The sequence below is a fragment of the Phycomyces blakesleeanus genome (assembly GCF_001638985.1).
Source record: "Phycomyces blakesleeanus NRRL 1555(-) unplaced genomic scaffold PHYBLscaffold_23, whole genome shotgun sequence".
Classification (NCBI taxonomy): domain Eukaryota; kingdom Fungi; phylum Mucoromycota; class Mucoromycetes; order Mucorales; family Phycomycetaceae; genus Phycomyces; species Phycomyces blakesleeanus.
In genome coordinates, this window is record NW_017265156.1 from 748641 (window position 1) to 768568 (window position 19928).

Sequence of the window (19928 nt, forward strand, 5' to 3'; positions counted from 1 at the left end):
TTGTGCCCATCGAAATCCGAGTAAACTACACCTCTTGGTAGATAGCCAATGTATAATTCAAATCAGTTGTATCACCTTTGTAAAAATAAAAAAGGGATCTACGTGAAATTATTGATGTATACATTTGGTGGATCCTTTTGTCCGTGGCACGTTCGTAATGGACTTGTGCAACACTATAGAAACTCTTGCCTTTCCTTTTTCTTTTTAAAGATTATATAGCCAAGTTCTCCTTGTATTAGTCCATTCCCTTTTGCCCAGTCCGAGCCCCATCCTCTTCCTTTCTTTACCTCCCTCTCCTTTCCCTCTTCCTCCAACAGGACTAACGGCAGTCTTTCTATTACATTCACTAAAAAACACACAAAAACATAAATCAACAACGGCTATCGAGTGCTATTAGCCGTCCGCCCATACCCTTCCTTTCCCACATTACGGCTATTACTTTACAACAATGGCTCAACATTCCTTCCAACTTGTCACCATCTTGGCCACCATTTCGACCGTCATCACCAATGTTCACGCCTCACCTCTCTGGGTAGCTAACGACAGACACGAAGTGTTCAACAAACGTGCAGAATCCAGTGAAGCTTCAGCTGCCTCTTCCAAGCATGCAGGTAAATAATTTTACAAGAAAAAAAATCGCAAAAAATAATTGCGAAAAATAATCACACACAAAAATTCACTGATTTTATGACTGTAATAATAATAACAATAATAACAATAATATTATTATGTACATAATAGAGTCAACACACTCTAAAGCAGAATCCACCCCCACACCTACCCCCACCACCACCACCACCGCTAAGCATACTACGGTTGCAAAGGAAGCTGCCAAGGAAAGCACCAAAGAGAGCACCAAAGAGAGTGCTCACCCAACTACGACTACCAAGAAGAGCGCTTCTTCCAAAGCCAGTTCGACTGCCAGTTCTGGAGCCAAGGCCCACGAAAGTGGTTCTGCAAATTCAGCCACTGGCTCTGGTGTAGTCGCACACACTGTATCAGGATCTGCCTCGCCCTCTAGCACTGGTGCTGGTGCGATAAGCAATTCTGCCCAATCTGAAACTGCTTCATCAGGCATGTCATCGGGAGCAGTTGGTGGCATTATCGCTGCTGTATGTGTCGTAGTAGTTGGTGCACTTGCATTTGTGATGGTGCGTCGCAAGAGAAAGGCTCGCGGTGTGCCCAAGAACTTGAAACCTGATCCTTTCACCATGGGTTTTGGAAGTCATAATCCTCCTCCTCACGAATCAATGTCCTCGTTTAACAATCCTTCTGCTTATGCAACCATGACACCCACCCTGGTTGCCGCTGCCGCCCCTTTGAATACATATTCCACTGAAAAGGTTGCTGCTCAACCGATCCCTGCCATGGATCCTTACATCAATGACTCTGAGAACGAATCCCTCGGCATATTTACTGTAATGACGACGTACATGCCTACCCTTAGTGATGAACTGGAGATCCAGCCTGGAGATCGCGTCAATATGCTGATGGAGTTTGACGATGGCTGGTGCCGGGGCATTAACCTATCCAGGGGAAATGAACTGGGTGTGTTCCCCAGGTACTGTGTTGAGCAAACATCTGCACCTACTCAAACCGCACCCAAGACTTTCACTGAGAAAGAGAATGACAGAACCAAGCGTGTGAGCTCCATGTACATGGGATAAAAGAGAATGAAGCAAATCTTCTAGACATTTAAACATTCCTCCTTTTCTTTTCAGTTTTCTGCTTCAAATCTTTATATTTTATTTATTCTATCCAGGTTTACTTTTGTGCCCTTTAAATGACTTTAGTTTACCATATACTTTATTTCACCCTTGCTTCATTTCTACCTTGGTCTCCTTCTAATTGACTACTTCTATTTCTATTCTACGACATTATATTTCGTTTCATTAAATAAATAGAAAGTTTGGTTGATCTCTTCCTCTTCTTCTTTTGTTGTGTTATCAGATCGATCTTTAGTACTATCTATTATGTAATTACGGACTAATAGCCGAGTCAATAATTAGGTTGCATAATTGTCTTATATAGAAACATCAGGATCAAATAAACAGATAAAGATAATAGCAGCTGTAGTGCTTTCTTTTGATTTAAAGAAGGGTAAAAAGAAGGAAGAAAAAAAAGAAAAAAAAAGAAAAAAAAAGGTTTGAGACTCAGCGTAAAACATCGAATCATTTTTTTCTTTTCTTATTTCCAAGAGCGCACAAACCTCTTCTTCATGTATCCTATTACTCGCCCCAGACTTGCTCTGTTATTCAAGCGCCCGGGTCCAGTTGCCTGTACCCGCAATTCATCATCATATAGCAGCAGCAACAGCAACAGCAACAGCAACAGCAATAATAGCGATAATCGTAACCAAAAAAGTAGAAAGCCTTTCATCACCACTCCAAGTCGATCCGACAAGCTAAATGAGACCCATGTCCAAAGCGAACAACAATTTATGCCTATTGTGGATATCCCCACAAACGAATTTGCTCACAATGTATTCTTTTCAATGCACATGCCGTTGATGGGTCTAGAAGAGAACCAACGTCGATCGTTTATGTCTCAATTCTTTTGTACGCCAGAAGAACAAGAAGCTAATGAAGGTAATAACAATGACAATTGAACAGGTCCAAAGTTGAACACTTTACACGCTATTTAAGGAAGAAATGGTTTTTCATTTAGCAGAATTAATTTGCTCATTTTTTTGACTTTTATTTCTCTTGTTGTTGTTATTGTTGGTAGCTAATGCTGAAGATGCTCATGGTGAACTGGTGGCCCGCCATATGATGGAATTAGAACCATTTAACCCACCAGCCCCGCCTGGCACAACAACAAGTCACAATTGTCCGTCCACAACTACTACATTTACGATTAGTATGGAGGAATTGGCATCAATGTCTTCAGGTCGATCTTCTTTATTCTTTCTGCGAGAGAATGAAGAGATGATTGATTATTTGACCGCTATGCATGACAAGCTCAAAGCACAAGAAGAGCAGGCTAGGGCTGTGAGTGAGAGAATGGATAAGAATAGGAAGAAGAAGAAACTTCGTTTTTTTGATTCTGAAAAGACCAAAGACGAAGAGTGATATTATGAAAAGGTCATTGTATTTTCTTGTAGATATCCCCCCCTCCCACCCTCCCCCTTCTCCCTTGCCTTCAATATATTCTCTTATTATTATTTTGCCTATTAACTATAAATGCTCATGTACACATCCTTACAATAAATTTAAATTCATCACAGTATCAACATTAATTCGTTGTTTTGTTTTTGTTTTTTTTGATATATATATATTTTTAATGATAAATAAAAAAGAAAGGCAAAAACTTAGATTTTTGCTTGTGTGTGTGTGTGTGTGTATTTGTATTTGAAAGGTGTAAAGTACAAAAATTTCATTCAATTAAATCTCTCTATGTACAACTCGTTTATCGCAATGATGGCTCTAATAGCTGCACAGTTTGAATTATCTTATTTTGAGGCCTTGGGTGCCTCCTCCTTCTTTACCTCGACAGGCTTAACTTCCTTCTTTGCCTCGACAGGCTTAACTTCCTTCTTGACCTCGACAGGCTTGGCCTCCTCCTTCTTGACCTCGACAGGCTTTGATTCTTCCTTCTTGACCTCGACAGGCTTGGTCTCTTCCTTCTTGACCTCGACAGGTTTTCCCTCCTCCTTCTTTACCTCAACAGGCTTTACCTCCTTCTTTACCTCGACAGACTTGGCCTCTTCTTTCTTTACTTCGGTAGGCTTTGTTTCCGTCTTCTTGGGCTCGACAGCTTTTGCGGTCTCGGTGGGCTTGACCTCAGTAGCAGGGGCAGACTTTTGTTCGTCAGTCTCGGAAGTAGCTTCCTTGACCTTTCTGGGGCGCTCTACACGAGCAACCTTGAGAGAAACAGTGCGTCCATCCAAGACGATATCTTGGAATTTGGCAAGCGTCTTTTGCTGTTCTTCTTCGGATTCGGTCTCCACAAATCCGTAACCCTTTGAGCGACCACTTTTTTTTTAATAAAAAAGCAAGAATTGGAAGATCTGGTTAGTATACTGGCTTACTACCCGACTCTCAAATATAGACTTACTTCTTGAGTCTGGCAACGGCAGCAGACTTAATGTTGTAGCCCTTGAAGATAGCAACAAGCTCCTCATCTGTGGTGGCAAAAGGAAGGTTTGCAACAAAGATTCTAGTCTTGGAGTCCTCTGCTGGCTCTCTAGGCTTGATCTCTCTGCCCTCACGGTTTTTGTTCTTGCGTGCTCTGCGACCAGGGCGGCTCTTGCGGACAGTTTCGTCATCGGTAGTTTCGGATTTGGAGTGGTCTGCAGATATACCAGCGGCAACAGCAGCAGCACCAGCGGCTGTGGCACCAGCAGTAGCAGCAACAATGGCAGCAGCAACGGGCTTGCTGATATGCTTCTCCTTGGATACTTCACCTACGCGGACGGAGGTCTCGTCCTCAGACTCATCCTCGGCAGTGACACGACGACGGCTCAATCTCTAAAAATTATTCATGTAATTTTGTGATATATATTTAGTTATCGATGTTCAAGCACAACTTATCTCTCCAACAAAAAAATATAACAAAAAAAACTAGTATATGTGTATGTATATGTGCTATTATTGTGTTTGGTGGTTTGTCCGCAAAAGTGCTTAGGTGTGTGGGTGTGGGTGTGGGTGTGTGATTGGGTAGGCGTGAGCGTACTTGCCTTTTTGGCACTGCGCTTACGGGTACGACGGGCCTTGGTTGGTCCAGTCTTTGGTGCCTTGGGACGAGCTGCTTCGACGTTAATCTCGCGTCCATCAAGTTCCTTCTTGTTCAAGTCTTTGGTGGCCTTCTCAATTTCTGCGAGAGAAGAGAAGGTGACGAAACCGTAACCGAGGGAACGGGGTCCACGAGTAATAATAGTGGCGTCCAATCTATTAAAAATATATTAGTAAGAAAAATACACGTATACAAAGCAAAAGATTTTGGTTTCAAATGTTTATCTCCTTGACATATTTTCATTCGATTGTATTACATCTTCCCCATAACAAAGAGGTAGAAAAAACTACCCTATCTTTTTTTTACACCCACACATCCACACATCCACACACACGCACACACATATATATATGTATTCTTACACGTTGCCACAGGGTTTGAAGAATTCAGAGAGGGTTTCCTCGGTGGTCTTGAAGGACATATTGCCTACAAAAACCTAAATCCAAATGGTAAGATGACCAAGAAACAAAAAAAAAGTTGATGCGAGATGACAAGCTTATATATTTGCTTTATACTCGAATTACTTACCTTGAAGGAAGGTTCCTCGACTGCCTCAACGACAGGAGTTTGTTTAGTCTCTGCTACTGGAGCAGGAGTCGCGTTTGCTTGTTCGGTAGCCATGGCTATAAAAAAAGTGTCATCAAAGGTTAATGAGGTGTTCTTGGTTTCAACTACAAAGCCTGTCAAAGATGATAATACTCTGAGACTGATCTATCATTCAGACTTATTGTAATCTCGTCATTTTCATCTATTATGTACTTGCCTAATTAATAAGGATGAAGAAATAGATGGAAAAGAGAATACTTCAAAAAGAAAAAAAAACTGCGGTGTGGTGAACGCGAAAGTCGGTCTCATGCTGCCAATCCAAACCCACAATACGTCACACAACACAACCAACCGCAAGATCAAAAAAAATAGGTTTGATCTCAATTCTAGTGCTTTATACTTATAATACAAGTACTAGACCAAAATGTAGAGTGTGTATCGAAGAGATAATTTGAATGCAGTGATTTTCCAGGAGAATGTGGATATATATATGTACATGTGTGTGGATTCGTATATATAGATGTGTGTCTATGTACTTATTTAATTATAGTAATGGCAGTAAGGATTGTTATCGGGGTAAAGAGCATAAATGAGAGCGGGCTTAAAGGTTAGGCGGAAGATCGGAACCTGAGACCCATTGTGAGTTAAAGACGACACCACAGGTCGTGAACCAATTTAATAGTGTTTACCACTAGGTAATACACAGGCCAGCAATTAATAAAGAAGCATCTATATACATGCGTTTATTAAATGTCGTATAATAAAGAAGCTAAATTAATGAAAAGGCCGTCCTATCTACTTCATTTTTTTTTCATGTCAGTTGCCAGGGTGCTTAGGTCCCCGCCCAAGCAAGCCACCCCTTTTTTAGAAATTGGAAATGCACTGACATTTACTAGACTACAGGAGATTTTGGTTAGACTCTACATTTACAATAAGGTAGATAGAGAATGACAGTTGTAATTTTTATACATTGACTTTTTAAGACTTTATTGTTAGATGTCAATTCTATTAACTCGATATTTCGAGTTTACCAAAGAAATGGTTCCAACCTGTAGAGCAGGCTCTGTATTCAATAGTTTTACTTAATAGAAAATCGGTAAGATTTACTTTCTATTTTTATAGTATGTTCTATGGTCTAAAATGTAAAACAATCTAATCCAAATACATGCTTTCTTGGCTTTTGGTTCCTGAGTTTCCTTTTTTAAGTTCTAGGGTGAATGATAAATGTTTTGGTAACCCAAATGATTATTAATGTACCTGTGTGTCAACTAAGGTACAATACAATAAATGAATGGCTGATTTGGATTTTGTTACAAATGGCAGCCTTTTTCGTATGCTGTATATATATATATATATATTCCAACAAGAAATCACTGCATTCTTTGGAGTCCTTTATATTATTTCGAGAAGTCAGGGAAACGGTAACGATTATATGGTGCCTCTTCATCATTCTTTGTACTACATTACCATTCCCCCACCTCACCTCAAAAAATTCCATAGAAATAACATTCTAGGATTGGATAGATAAATAGACGTAGTACATCTACCAAAATAAGATGACTTGTAATGCATCCCTACTTTGGATTTTCTCAACATAGATCAATATCCATTTCACATTCTACCAGCAGCTAGTATTACTATAAACAAGTCAAAATTAATAAGTGTTTACATCACAAGTACACATTTGGTAGTTAAGTTTATGAAATCCACAAAGTATTTTCTCTTTCTTTTCTTATTATATTATTTGAGAAGAATAAAGCCAGTTATATCAAATGCATAGATTAAGAAAACATTGGTTTTACTATACACTTATTGTAGTAAGATTGTAAGGTTTTTTGATCAAGAAATTGTAGATATATTTCTAAGATATGTTATGTTTATGTTCGTTCAATTCATCAATTGATTGTATTTCAATAAATCAGATCCAATATTTAATCTGGTACAGCTTCATTAAATATTGAGATGAATAAAGAAAGAAATAAAGAAAAAAGTTATCATTTGCCTATTGGTTAAAGATGTATTTGGATAATGATTCAAATAATAATAATAATAATAATAATAATAACAGTAAAAACAAATCCTATCAATAACACTGTTAGTAAGCACTGTTCTTCTCAATCTCATCCACTTACACTTCTTTACTCAAGATCCTCTCAAAGCTATTTCATGATAAAGTTTACAAAGTATACCATAGAATTGTATTTTACAAAATGGCCCGTAAAAGCGTGCCTACACCAGTCTTCAATGTGACACGATCGATTGTGCCCGAGGTGGACAATAACAATAACAGTTCTCTATTTTTTTTACTTGTCTAAAATGTCCTTCATTCCTTTGCCATAATGTCTAATTCCACTCCTTCTAAGGCACCTTACACCAATCTAGATGGAAATAAATTAGGTCTTGTTCATCGACCTTGGAGTATCAACCAAGCCAATAGTCGATTGGAAACCAACACTCTACAAGCTGCCTTGGCAAATGACCTGAGCTATCAACAGTTTGCTGAAAAAGATCGCTCTATCCCTCTTAATGACCTTTCTTCCACCCAAAACCGACAATCGAACAACCCTTACAATCAACCTGACCTTCATGCTGTACCAGCTACTCTGCACCATGGCTTGAAACACAAGACATATGGCTACACTGATCCATTCGCAGCCGCTCCAATGGAAGCATGGCAAGAGATGAAGGATTACAATCTCAAAGTGAATGGATTACCGACTCTTGACCAGATGATGCATCTCAACACACTCAGTCCATTGACTCTTTCACACTTTGCAACCTTCTTGAGACGGCGAGATGTTCACCAAAACCTTAATTTTCTAATGGAACTCGAAACACACGATAAGCTCTGGCGGGCTCATCTAAGCAGTGTAGAACGAAAACAAGGAATTCGGCACTCAAGATTCTTACTCCATGCTCAAAAGACATCATTTGGATTCAATGAATCATCTGTCTTGGAGGAAAATGAGCAAGAGATTGAAATGGGAGCCGCAAAAGTGCAGAATCAGGATTCATCCTTAAGTCGTCATGACTTGGTACAGAATTCAACACGAATCTATCGAACATTCTGCTCTGCAATGGATGCAGCTCAGCCGATTCATCTACCAGATGATCACCGTTTGGCTCTGGAAGAATTGATTGAAAAACATCATCGGCCAGAGCCTGTAGTTTTTGAATCAGCACGATCACATGTGTATGAGATTCTCAATGTATTTTATTATCCCCAGTTTGTTGACAGGGTGTTGTACACAAATATAGCCATCGTTAGTGCGCGCCTACTCATGCTCACAGGAGTAATATTTCTAACAATGGCTTATGCATTGGAGTTTGCACTTATTTTTCTGGACAAAGGCACACAAACCACACGATGGTGGGGGATCTTGCCCTTCTTGGTGGGTTGGACAGGTCTTATTGCAAGTGTTACAGAATTTGCCTGGTGGTTGGCGTTCACTGGAAAATGGTATTTGTACAAATGATGCATGGGTTTATTTATATATTGAACAAGACACTTATTTAACTTGTCATCTTTTTTAGTGAAATTCGATTCATGGTCTACAGCGAGGTCCTGGATAATTCAATTCAACAAATGCACACCAAACGTGGCTGTTTTTGGTTGGTTCTATCTGTAGCCGTGGCGTTTTTAAATACGCTGATATTTGCTTTTATTCCGGCTCATCGTTTGACGGCTTAGATGTATAATTTCTTAATAACAATAGTAATAGTAATAGTAAAACTAATATTAGTAGTAATAAGCAAGTATTTTGTGTGTATGTATCTGAAATATTTTGTGTGTGTGTGTGTGTGGGTGTGTGTGTGTGTTTATTAATTTGAATTTTGGAATTTTGGAATCAGAATGATTATCATTGGAATGGGCTTTATCAAAAAGAAAGATAGAGAGAGAGATAAAAGAGGGGGGAGTGAAGAAATAGAGAGAGATAGAGATAAAAAGAGACAGTAGGGAAGCATGCGACTATACAGGTTGTGGATGTTTATTTTGGTTCACTTGCCCGCCTTTTTTGTGTGTGAGTTTGTGAGTGAGTTTGCGAGTGAGCTTATGAGTGAGCTGGTGAGTGACTGAATGTGAGTGATTGAGTGTGAGTTTGTGAGTGAGTATATTTATGTCCCCGGAAGACATGCAGTCTTGTTGCGTTGGTTGCTCTTGTGTCGCTTGAGAGCATCCAATCTACACAGTAATGATGAGTAAAAATAAATAAAAAATAAAGTCTTATATCTATTTTTGTTTTACCTAGAAAAGCTCTTATTACAACCCATGCACCGGAATGGCTTGTCACCATCATGAATCTTGACGTGGCGTTTAAGATCATGATTACGGCTAAACGCAGCCTGACACACCTGGCACATGAATGGTCGGTCATCGGTATGCGTCCGAGAGTGGCTCTTGAGGTTGTATAGACGTGCAAACGTCTTTCCGCAATTAGGAAACAAACAAGGATAAACTGTTTGTGTTTGGTTATTGATGGTAGTAGTAATAGGTGCTGCAGACGCATAGATCGACATGGCGGCCGATTGGGTGTCTGCCAGTGCAGGATCTGATCGTCTTCGTTTCATCCCTGTCCTGGATGACGCACCAAAGGATCCATGACTTAAAGAGGATCCGTGGTGCGCATTGTTTCCAGAAGGGTTGTTGGAATTATTGTTGTTCATATTACTAGCTGCCACCATATGTGCCAGATGACTACTATTAGGCGTTGATTGCGCTGCTTGCGCCAATGCACTGACTGCTGCGGCTGCGGCTGCAGCCACAGCACTATCATTTCCAGTACCAAAAGGGTTTAAAAAGAAGGTTAGCGGATGATTGTCCGCATCCTCAGGTTGGTTTTGAGTCTGGCTTTGTTGTTGCTGAGTAAGCTGTTGAGCATATACAGCAAGAGCAGCAGTATCAGGGAAATTAAAGGTAGTAGATGAGGGACGAGGGTACGTAGTTGCTATGCCTGGGGTAGATGTTGTGGCGTTGGTGTTTGTGTTGGTGTTAGTGTTAGTGTTTGTGTTTTGAGCATTTGCTGCTGTGGAATTGTTGGTGTTTGGTGTTGATGCTGGGAGGGTTGAGAGGACTGAAGATGAATGCATATTCCCCAACAATGCTTGTGACAAGAGGGCTTCAATAGCTTCTTGATTACCCTCTCTGGCTTTTTCTGAGATCTTTTGCGCCACCATATTCCAGTCTGTTGCTTCAAATAACCGAATCATCTTGTCATCCATTTCTAATTTTTCTGGTCTTTGTTGAGGTACATGAGGCGGTGAGGATGGATCTGGGCTTGCATTTGGTGAGCCTTCAATATCTACATCCCCACGGTGTTGATGCTGTGGTTGTGATTGCGGTTGTGATTGCGGTTGTGATTGTTGTGATTGTTGTGATTGTTGTGTCTGTTGTTGATGCTGCTGCTGTTGCTGATGGTGTTGTTGTTGTTGTTGTTGTTGTTGTTGTTGTTGTTGTTGCTGCTGCTGCTGTTGTTGTTGATGTTGCTGCTGCTGCTGCTGTTCCTCTTCATCCCCTCTAATCTTATTTTGAAGCCATTCTCGATCAAGATACTTGGAGGCCAATGTATTATCCCATCGCTGCTTTAGCTGTTTCCCTTTACGTCCAGGAATCATACTCGCAACCTCCTTCCATCTTCCATACCCAAATTTCTTAATACCAGCCAACAGTAATTCATCTTCCTCGCGTGTCCAGGTACCTCGTTTGTAAGTCATGTCATCGCTCATATCAATACCCTCTACCGAAGACGATGAAGCATTAGACAAACCGGGGTAATTTGCAATCAACATGACATTGCTTGCTTGTTGTTGTTGTTGCTGTTGTTGTTGTTGCTGCTGTTGCTGCTGTTGCTGCTGTTGCTGCTGTTGGTGCTGCTGTTGTTGTTGTTCATCCATATTAGAGTTTCCATCTTGATCCGTAGAAGGGTGACTGCAAATACTAGCCGATCGTTTATCTGATTTGTTTTGGCTTTGGGCTAAACCAAGTAATTGTAAGGCTGTTGCAGCAGCAGCTTGCTCCATTAATTCGTTACTGTCCTGTTGCTTAGACTCTTGGCTTGTTTCGGAAGGACGTCGTTCAACACTGGATGCTTGTTGTTCGCGCAACATATGAAGTGATTCTAAAATGACATCAGACCGAGGTTTTCTTTCTCCCCTTCTTTCCTTCTCTCTCTCTCTCTCTTTCTTTCTCTTTCATTTTTTTCTTATTCCCTCATTGATATATTATACAAGCGTGTGTCTATGTGGGTGTATAGAATTTGGTGATGTCTATTTCAATTGTACTAATCTGTACACTATTTATTCCCCTTTTATTTTCACTATACCCTAAAACAAAACCAGAAACCCAAAAAAAAGAAATATGCAACTTGCCTGGTTTGACAGAAAGGGCAGCAGCAACAGCACCAACAACGTCCATGTCACTATGTGCATTCTGTAACAGTGCAGCTGTCAAAGCAGCACTGCTACTTCGCAGCTGTGACATGTTGAGTGCGGCATCCTTTTGTTGACTATCATTAGCTATCGCGGTGCGTACAGGAGGAGGTGAGTTTCGGGGTGAGTGACTCGTAGGGGTAATGGCAACCGAGCAGTTCGGAGAAGGGACAGCTGTCACATCCAGCGTAGGACCATCGTCACTATTGACATCCTTTAGCAATTGCGGAACAGGTGCCTGGTTTGTTTGAGAGACCGGGTCTTCGGGGTTCTTGTGGCGACGCTCACTATGAGGTGATTGAGTGGCAAACGAATGAACACGGGCCATGATAACCCAATGCGTATTATCTTTATATTATTTTTCAAAGCTGTTGAGGGACTCGGTAGAGGTTGGAGGTGGTGGAGGAATGTTCGTTTTCTTTCTGATATTTCAATATTCGTGTATTATTATGGATTTATTTATTTATTCGAGGCGAGCTTTTGTCTCTCTTCCCAAGGTCTTTTAAGTTACTCGTTGCGTTTATGCCGCTTGTGTCGAAATGGCTAATGTCGCCTGAGGTTTAGACTGCGAGCGCCGGTTGGACGAGGTTAGACGGAGTTCTGCCAAGAGAGGAAAAACAAGAATCGACCAAGCCTTTCAACCAAGCCTCGATTATAACCAAAAAGCAAGGGAATTTCGAAAAGGGAATAACAGTATATATCAGCCAATCATATGCCTTTGTTTAGAAAATATGCAACGTCATTTCTAATTCTGCAACGTCATCATCGGAAAGTAAATATCTATCATTTTTTATTTTTTATTTTTGGAATCCAAATGTTCGATTTTGGATTTTTTGGATTTTTGGATTTTTTTTTTTTTTGTTAGCTAAGAAAAAAGATAAATCTTTACTTTTGTCAATCAATCAGTTTAACTTTGAGGTAGTCAATGTATATATATATATATATGTTTCTTAGTGCACGGGCCTAGTATTATTTTCTTCTTTTATATATTATATATATAAATGAAAACAATATTAAAAATAATAAAATTGAGACAGACAATGGTACCATTTAATAAAATAATAATATTTTTATTGTTGTTGTATTCTTGAGTTATCTTTAGACGTGATGAAAATAGACAGCATAACCGAACACAAAAATAAATATATAAATATAAATATATGTATATATCAGATCTGCAGATCGGGTTTGGGTTGATGAAAAGTAGGTTTGAGTTTGAGCCTTTTTGCTGGAAAGGTCAGATATCATTGCCACCATTAACTATTATTTTCTTCAAATTTACCATGTCATTTTATTGCCATGGCAATAGTGAAAGAAAGAAAGAAAGAAAGAAAGGAGGGGGGAATGAAGATGCGTTTGAAGTTTTTTATATTTATATATATATAGGGTGAATTGTAAAGTGTTTAAAGTGTTTAAAGTGTATTGGTTGCTTGGATATGTTTGAATGTAATTTGGATACAAAAAAGGGGGGAGGGGGGGGAGTAGATATAATAAAAAGGAGAGAGAAAAAATATGTGTGTATTTTTTTAAAATTTTTTTTTATTGTTGTTGTGGGGGGTGAAGATACTTTAGTTTTCCGCAGCTCAAGAGTCGTTCCCGAAAAGCGGTTTCTTTGCCGTATTCCTCATCTGCGGGGATATTGAGACTTGGGGCGTCCATTGTGTCATAAGGTTGGGACCAGTCTTCGGGAGTGTCGTCTTCTGTGACGGGCATGACAAGAGCGGGAGTGTCGTGGTAAGGGGGACTATGTACATTAGTATGGGACGGAATGGAGATCGAATCGTAGGAAGAATGGTGGTGGTGGTGTCCGGGGAAGCGGTGTTTGTTGGCTGAACGTTGTTCCTGCTTCAGACGGTTGTAGAGGCTTGACGTTGATGTTGATGTTGACGTGGGACTGTGGATATTGTGTTTGGCTAGGAGGGCTTGTTGAACCCTCAACTGCTCCTGGAGTCGTTCCAACTGGCGCTGCTGATCTTTGTGCACCATTAATGCAGCAACAGCCTCAGGAGGCAGATTGCTAGGTATCGCATCACTTAATCGACGTGGGAGGGTAGTGAATGCGGTAGGACGAGTGAAATGATGTGATGATTGTTGCTGTTGATGATGATTATGCTGTTGTTGTTGTTGCTGTTGGTTATGGTGGTGGTGGTGGTGATGATGATGATTATGATTACTACTATTGTTGTTATGCTGGTGATGATTATGGTTTTGATGCTTGTTCATCAGATTCGACACACGTCCCTTGACCTCTGCACGCATCTGCAAGGCGGCGAGACGGTCCTTGAGTCCCCTGTTGCGTTTCTCGAGATGGCGGATATAATCGACAGCCTTGAAGAGAACAGTGCTCTTGGAGTTGTTGATGTTTTTGAGGGTAGGAATGATGTCTGTGAGGTCTTTGAAGCCGCTTCGAATGGTATTCCGACGTTTCTGTTCAGACGCAATGTGGTTTGCTCGCTTCTCATCTTCGGTCAACAGGTCTCGGTTGGGCTTGGTACGCTTCGACAAGGATGGAGAGGGGGAGGGCGAGGGGGAGGACCGGTCATGGGGACGTTTTCGGATGCTGTCGTCTTCTGCAGGCTTGTCAGGTGAGGGATTCCGCTGCATTTGAGTGACTTGGGAGCACGCGTTGTCCATGAAGGCCTTGGTAGTCTAAAATAAAGACAAAAGCACATGAAAAATTTAGTTTTTTTATTTTATTTTTATTTTAAAAAAAATATTTCATATACCTTTGCCAGACTAAAGGGGTCATTATCCAAGTCTTCTTCGATAAAGAAACCATTGAGGAATTCACCAAAGGTCTTCTTATCATGTTCATCCAAAAGGACATCTTCGCCAAAGTCTTGGGGAAGTGGCATGTACGCCTCGGCTTCAAATGGAACTGGAATCGACAGGGCAGGATCGAGCCCCAGACTGAAATGGAACTCTATTGAAATGATAAAATAGAGTAGACAATTGGTTAGTTTTGTTGGTTGGTTGTGTAATAAATGCAAGAATAAAATAAAATTATGTGTATATGTATTTTGTGAAAACTAATGGTGATCCAATTTACCTTCAAATGAACCTGGTTCCTGAAGACATGGCGACTCGTCAGCGTCATAGAGACTCGAGACCGAATCACGGCCAGAGTATAGAGACGGTGGGTTGTCCCAGCTACTGTTACTAGTAATGCTGGTAATGCTGGCAGCCTTGTGAGGCACAGGCGTGTCGAACTCCATAACGCAGATTTTTTAAAGATTAAAAAGAGAATAAAGAAAAAAAAAAGAGAAAATTAAATGGTCACTGATGCATTGGTTAATGCGGACCCAAGAAGAGAAAGAGAACAAAAATAAAGAAGAAGATAAAGACACAGGCAAAGAAGACAAAGAAGAAGGAGAAGAAGAAGAAGAAGAGAAAGAAAGAGGTAAGAAAATGCAGCCGCAATTCAGGTTACAAATGCGAATCGCTTTTCCAAAAAGGGGATGGCCTCGAACTAATTCTCTTTGATTTTGTGGAGTCATCTAATGTAACAATCCGCTCCCTGCGCCGCCCCAAGTCTGGCAGACGTTTGATTCTTTCATGTTTTTTTTTTATATAATTCGATTTGGCAAGCTTCATTTGGTATCTTGGTTAGACAAAAGATCCTTTTTGTTTTGAGCGGGGTCCTTTTTGGGCAGAGGCAAGGAGCGTTACCCGACTCCACCCGGCCCAGCCTATTCCCTTGGCACTCAAGACATTGAAATAGAGAATATTTTATGCCTTTTGTATTAAATAGGGGATATTAATTGTACCAATAGCTCAATAAACAGCCCAAGTAAATGTACAAAACCAAAAAACTAAAAAAGAATAAAAGAACAGGTGGCTGATGTCATCACAATTCACTCTTCTTGTATTTTGTATCTCTTGTTATTTAACTGGCTGAAACAGACACACTTCTTTTTTTTTCCCCACATTTTCAATCGACGGACAGACAAAATAAATAAATAAAAAAAAATATGTAAAAAAAAATTGGTTCAAACACGAGGATGCAGCAATTCGGTAACCGACCTTTGTTGCTACGGAGACCGAAATGAAAGAAATGAAAAAAAGGGGGGTTGAATGCGGGGAAAGGACAGATAGAAAATAAAGTACATCTTTAAAGAAGTACAGTTATATAAATATACTTTACTTTGACTGTAAACAATATTTTTTTAGTGTTTTGTTTTTATATGCGTGTATGCGCTTGTATATAAAGAGAGACATTTGAACACAAAACCAAAAATAAAAAAAGTCTACATGAATTGAGGCTATTTCTAGTTCGATAAGGCTCAACAAAGAAAAATAAATAAAATAAAGTCATCTCTTTGTTCTTTGTTTCCCAGGTTTCTGATAAGGTCAATTGATAAGCATTAATGTAAGCTCATGTTAAATCACAGAAAGTAAAAGCCTCTTGATCGATTTCTTTATCAAACCAAAGCACATTTGGTATAATCTCAAGTGACTAGAGAAGTTACGAAAAAAAAAGGGGGCCTATGCGTGGGAAGAGGCATGATTGAAAACAAACTTCACAGTTAATGAGAATAGACATATACCAGTCACGATCATCCATTTTGTCTTATATACATGTGTATGTGTATAATATCTAACAATAAACAAGTGCGGGGTTCACCTGAGATCGCGTGTGTGAGTGTGAGAGAGATTACTGAAATATATATTTATATACAATTTCTTGTAATCTTAGTAGGATTTAGCATTTTGATCGGTTCAAATATCTAGTGGTAATTTGGGGGAGGAAACTTTTTATTTGATAATAATGATAATTGGCGTAGTACATTTTACCAAAGTTATATATATTTTTATTTATATTTATTATGGCTTGTCGGGTGTGACATATATTCGTCGGGTTGGGGGGGATCCTCGTCTATACATCATTCTCATAATCATTCAAGCCTCACTTGATTTTTACTGTGCACTTTTAAAAGCAAAAGAAAGGCATATATTGTTTAATGATCATATTTTGGATTGCATCACTGTATCCATCGATTATCAGGCCAAGAGATTAGAATTGATTATATAAGATAAATTAATAACGATAATAGTTAGTAATAGCAATACTAGATAAATAAGCTTATCACAGTACGTATGGCGTCATCCAATCTATCCAAAAGGATAAACGTATTTCTTGTACAGGGCGGATGAAACATTGTTTCCCTGGCCAATCAATCATCCGCTCAAACCCCATTATTCATTTTCAATATGCATTCTCTCTCTCTCTCACACACACACACACAATATATATATAGTATGACTCATGATTATTGGCTACAACATCAAAGAAATATATAACACATACATACAAATTTACAGCTTCTTTGTCATCTTCAAAACAGGACAAGATAGCGGCAGATAACCAATTGGAAATCAATTATTTTCCAATAGTTTTTTTAAGGATATTACATATGGTCTTTAGATAAAATAGTATTTCCTTTGTTTTATATATGGCTCTGTGGATAATCCACACACACATACATACACAACAATTCATTTTATTTTTATTTTTATTTTTATTTTTATATATATAGTATATTTATATAAGGACTTTCACAATCACACAGGCAAGTTAAAAGAACAACACAAAGTACATGTTATATATATATATATATATGTGTGTGTGTATGTATGTATGTATGTACCTATGTGTGTTCTTCTTTTTTTGGTTTCTTTTTTCTTTTCTTTTTTTCATTCCTCGTACTTTACTGCACTTGTACTGGTGTCTTGAGTGTAACCAGACGAATCATTTTGGTGAGTTAAACTACCAGTCGTACTTCCGGTTGCACCCGCAGAGTGTGTGATGGAAGTGTGCCCGTTACTGCTGTTACCATTGGCGCTGTTAGGGTTGGCCTGTCTTTTGGGAGGATTGCCACATCGATCCTTGCCATAGTTAATCTTGTAATTGGCGTAGACCGGGTTCTCCTTGATGCCGGCCAATGCCTTCATCGCATTCATCATACACGTAAAGTTCACAAACGCGCAGTTCTTCTCCTTTAGAGTATTGATCAGTTCGATTTCTCCAAACTCTGAAAAGTCTTCACGGAGTCTTTCTTCGGTCATCTCGTCTTCGATGCCACCGACATACACATTGCGCGACGCTCCAGTCTGGACAGCCAGAGCCACAGTAGAAGGAATTCCTGAAGGCTTTCCCCACCCGACCCGTACACGTCTTCCTTTGACCACAAGACCGGATGTGTTGGCGTGGTTGTAGACCGAGAGAGCAGCATTTGCATCCACAAAGGTGACAAATGCAAAGTGCTTCTCGGGAATGAAGCGGATCTGGAAAAGTACACCACCACGAATCGAATTGCAGAGGTCTTCGCAGGTCGCCTCGGGCATGATTCCACCCACATACAGTGTGCGCAGTGTCACGCTGATGGCACTCATGGGATTGCTACTCATACCATAGGCTTGAGACATCATCGATGCTGTATTCATGCCGCCGGATGCATATGGATCAAATCCAAATGCTCCTTGGAAAGGATTCTGGAATCCAAACGCACTGGAGTACTGTGATTGCTGAGATTGTTGCTGGTGTTGCTGCTGCTGCTGCTGCTGTACCTGCACCTGTTGTTGCTGTTGCTGTTGCTGCTGTTGCTGCTGCTGCTGTTGTTGTTGCTGCTGCTGAGGGTCCATCATCAGAGCCGAACTGGCCGAGATTCCGTTCTTTGGTACATACGCACATCTGTCTTTTCCAAAATTGATGCGTCTACTACTCCAGGCTGGTTCAGATGGCAGGGCATTTACACATTTTACGGCAGAGACAATGGAAGTAAAATGAACAAAAGCAATATTCTTATCACGCAAGATCTTGACATGTTCTATCTGACCGAATTTTGACAGTTCTTCCTCCAGAGACTCTTCTGTCGATGAAGTCGAAAGGTTTCCAATGTAGACATTACGAGTTGCACCGACATTGAGGGCGGCCTGGGTCTGGGTTGCTACCAAGCTGGGTTTTCCCCAGCCGACACGCAGATCCTGGCCCTGGACGGTGAGTTTTCGTGAGAGATACTCTTGGTAGAAGGCCTGTGCTGAGGCTGGATCAACAAATGTTAAAAAGGCGCAGTTCCGGTCGGGTAGGATTTTGAATGAATCAACTGCACCAGTCTTGACCTGTGTGAGAATTTCTGCAGGAGTGGCTTCTTTTGGGACGCTTCCTAGATAAATTGTGCGGCTGATGTCTGTCCGGCCACTGGTTGTCATGCTTGGGGTGCTCTGGAAAGCTGGTGCAAAGCTGGACGGATATGGAGTTGTCATGTTGAACTGAGAGTTCATCATTGACTGTGATCCTCCATAGGGATGCATTGAGCCATACATTGATCCATTGGCTGCTGATGCAAATTGGCTCAATCCAGGAAAGCCTGATTGGCTTGCAGTGCTTGGTGAGAATTGAGCACTCATTGATGCTGATGATGGATAGGATGAGTTCATCATCATGGCAGAATTGAGACCTGAGTAAGAGTACATGTCACTAGATACACAGATATAGGTAAGGTATACGATTAGAAATGAAGAAACGAAGTAAAGGGAGGTAAGTAAAGAGACATGTGATACTCCTGCGACACCACAGTTGTTGTACTATATTTAGTCCTCTTCTATTCTCTACTTTTACTTTATATTCTGTTACTCACCCATACGATCCTTGTGAGAATCGAGGTTTCTTGTTAATATCACCAGCTGTCTGGCCCATATAATCGCTTGTTCGTTTCATGATTAACTGTCATCTGTAATTCCAAGTTGTAAGCACACATGTTCACCAGCACAGATGAAGAAAGTATAAATATAGGTAGATAGGTAGATAGATAAATTGGTAGGTAAATGTATATATAATATGGGTGCGTGTGTGCATAGATATATAGGTAGGTAGGTAGGTAGGTAGGTATATGAAAAGAAGAATGAATGAATAAAAAAAAAGATAAAAAGGGGAAAAAAAAAGAAACTAACGTTTGAAGCGCAAAGAAGTGCGGCGAAACCGATAAGAACAGATTTTTGTGAGTGAGTTATTGAGAGTTATTGAGAGTTATTGAGAGAGTGATAGAGAGAGAGATTCCAAAGCGAGTATGAGGCGGATAAAGAACAATCGTGACGCAAGATGGGTTAAAGAGAAAGAGTTAATGGAATTAAAAGTCTGAAAAAAAATGTACACTGCCCCAGAATGAAAAAGGAAATACAGCAGGTTCAAAAGAATCGAAAAAAAGGGAAATATAATACAATTG

The 19928-nt window shown here is 40.1% G+C and overlaps 7 protein-coding genes across 7 annotated transcripts; 3 read left to right on the forward strand and 4 right to left on the reverse strand.

Moving 5' to 3' along the window:
* The first annotated feature begins 1271 nt into the window (after positions 1-1271).
* Positions 1272-1924, forward strand: PHYBLDRAFT_160031 (hypothetical protein). Its single transcript, XM_018434102.1, has one exon. It carries the CDS (start codon positions 1287-1289, stop codon positions 1665-1667), a length of 381 nt encoding a protein of 126 aa, XP_018287080.1. The 5' UTR covers positions 1272-1286; the 3' UTR covers positions 1668-1924.
* A 294-nt stretch (positions 1925-2218) lies between these two features.
* On the forward strand, positions 2219-3071 carry PHYBLDRAFT_67135 (hypothetical protein; the record flags this gene model as incomplete). Its single annotated transcript, XM_018441742.1, has 2 exons — positions 2219-2588; positions 2728-3071. 2 exons carry the CDS (start codon positions 2219-2221, stop codon positions 3069-3071), a joined length of 714 nt encoding a protein of 237 aa, XP_018287081.1.
* Positions 3072-3451: 380 nt separating this feature from the next.
* Positions 3452-5170, reverse strand: PHYBLDRAFT_116905 (hypothetical protein; the record flags this gene model as incomplete). The annotated part of the gene is made up of 4 exons (XM_018428552.1): positions 3452-3974; positions 4057-4405; positions 4699-4889; positions 5097-5170. Coding segments are annotated over 4 exons (1137 nt in total), but the record flags the coding sequence as incomplete, so codon positions are not given.
* Positions 5171-7619: 2449 nt separating this feature from the next.
* PHYBLDRAFT_78707 (hypothetical protein) lies at positions 7620-9038 on the forward strand (the record flags this gene model as incomplete). The annotated part of the gene is made up of 2 exons (XM_018443382.1): positions 7620-8740; positions 8815-9038. 2 exons carry the CDS (start codon positions 7620-7622, stop codon positions 8969-8971), a joined length of 1278 nt encoding a protein of 425 aa, XP_018287083.1. The 3' UTR covers positions 8972-9038.
* Positions 9039-9071: 33 nt separating this feature from the next.
* On the reverse strand, positions 9072-9854 carry PHYBLDRAFT_160032 (C2H2-type zinc finger transcription factor). Its single transcript, XM_018434103.1, has 3 exons — positions 9527-9854; positions 9206-9463; positions 9072-9170 (listed from the first exon to the last, which is right to left on the reverse strand). Exons 1-2 carry the CDS (start codon positions 9796-9798, stop codon positions 9397-9399), a joined length of 339 nt encoding a protein of 112 aa, XP_018287084.1. The 5' UTR covers positions 9799-9854; the 3' UTR covers positions 9072-9170; positions 9206-9396.
* A 2896-nt stretch (positions 9855-12750) lies between these two features.
* Positions 12751-15052, reverse strand: PHYBLDRAFT_78709 (helix-loop-helix DNA-binding domain-containing transcription factor). The gene is made up of 3 exons (XM_018443383.1): positions 14756-15052; positions 14433-14629; positions 12751-14355 (listed from the first exon to the last, which is right to left on the reverse strand). Exons 1-3 carry the CDS (start codon positions 14919-14921, stop codon positions 13246-13248), a joined length of 1473 nt encoding a protein of 490 aa, XP_018287085.1. The 5' UTR covers positions 14922-15052; the 3' UTR covers positions 12751-13245.
* Positions 15053-17400: 2348 nt separating this feature from the next.
* On the reverse strand, positions 17401-18915 carry PHYBLDRAFT_136143 (hypothetical protein; the record flags this gene model as incomplete). The annotated part of the gene is made up of 2 exons (XM_018429767.1): positions 17401-18182; positions 18363-18915. The coding sequence occupies 2 exons, from the start codon at positions 18913-18915 to the stop codon at positions 17401-17403; spliced, it is 1335 nt and encodes a 444-aa protein (XP_018287086.1).
* Between the last annotated feature and the right edge of the window lie 1013 nt (positions 18916-19928).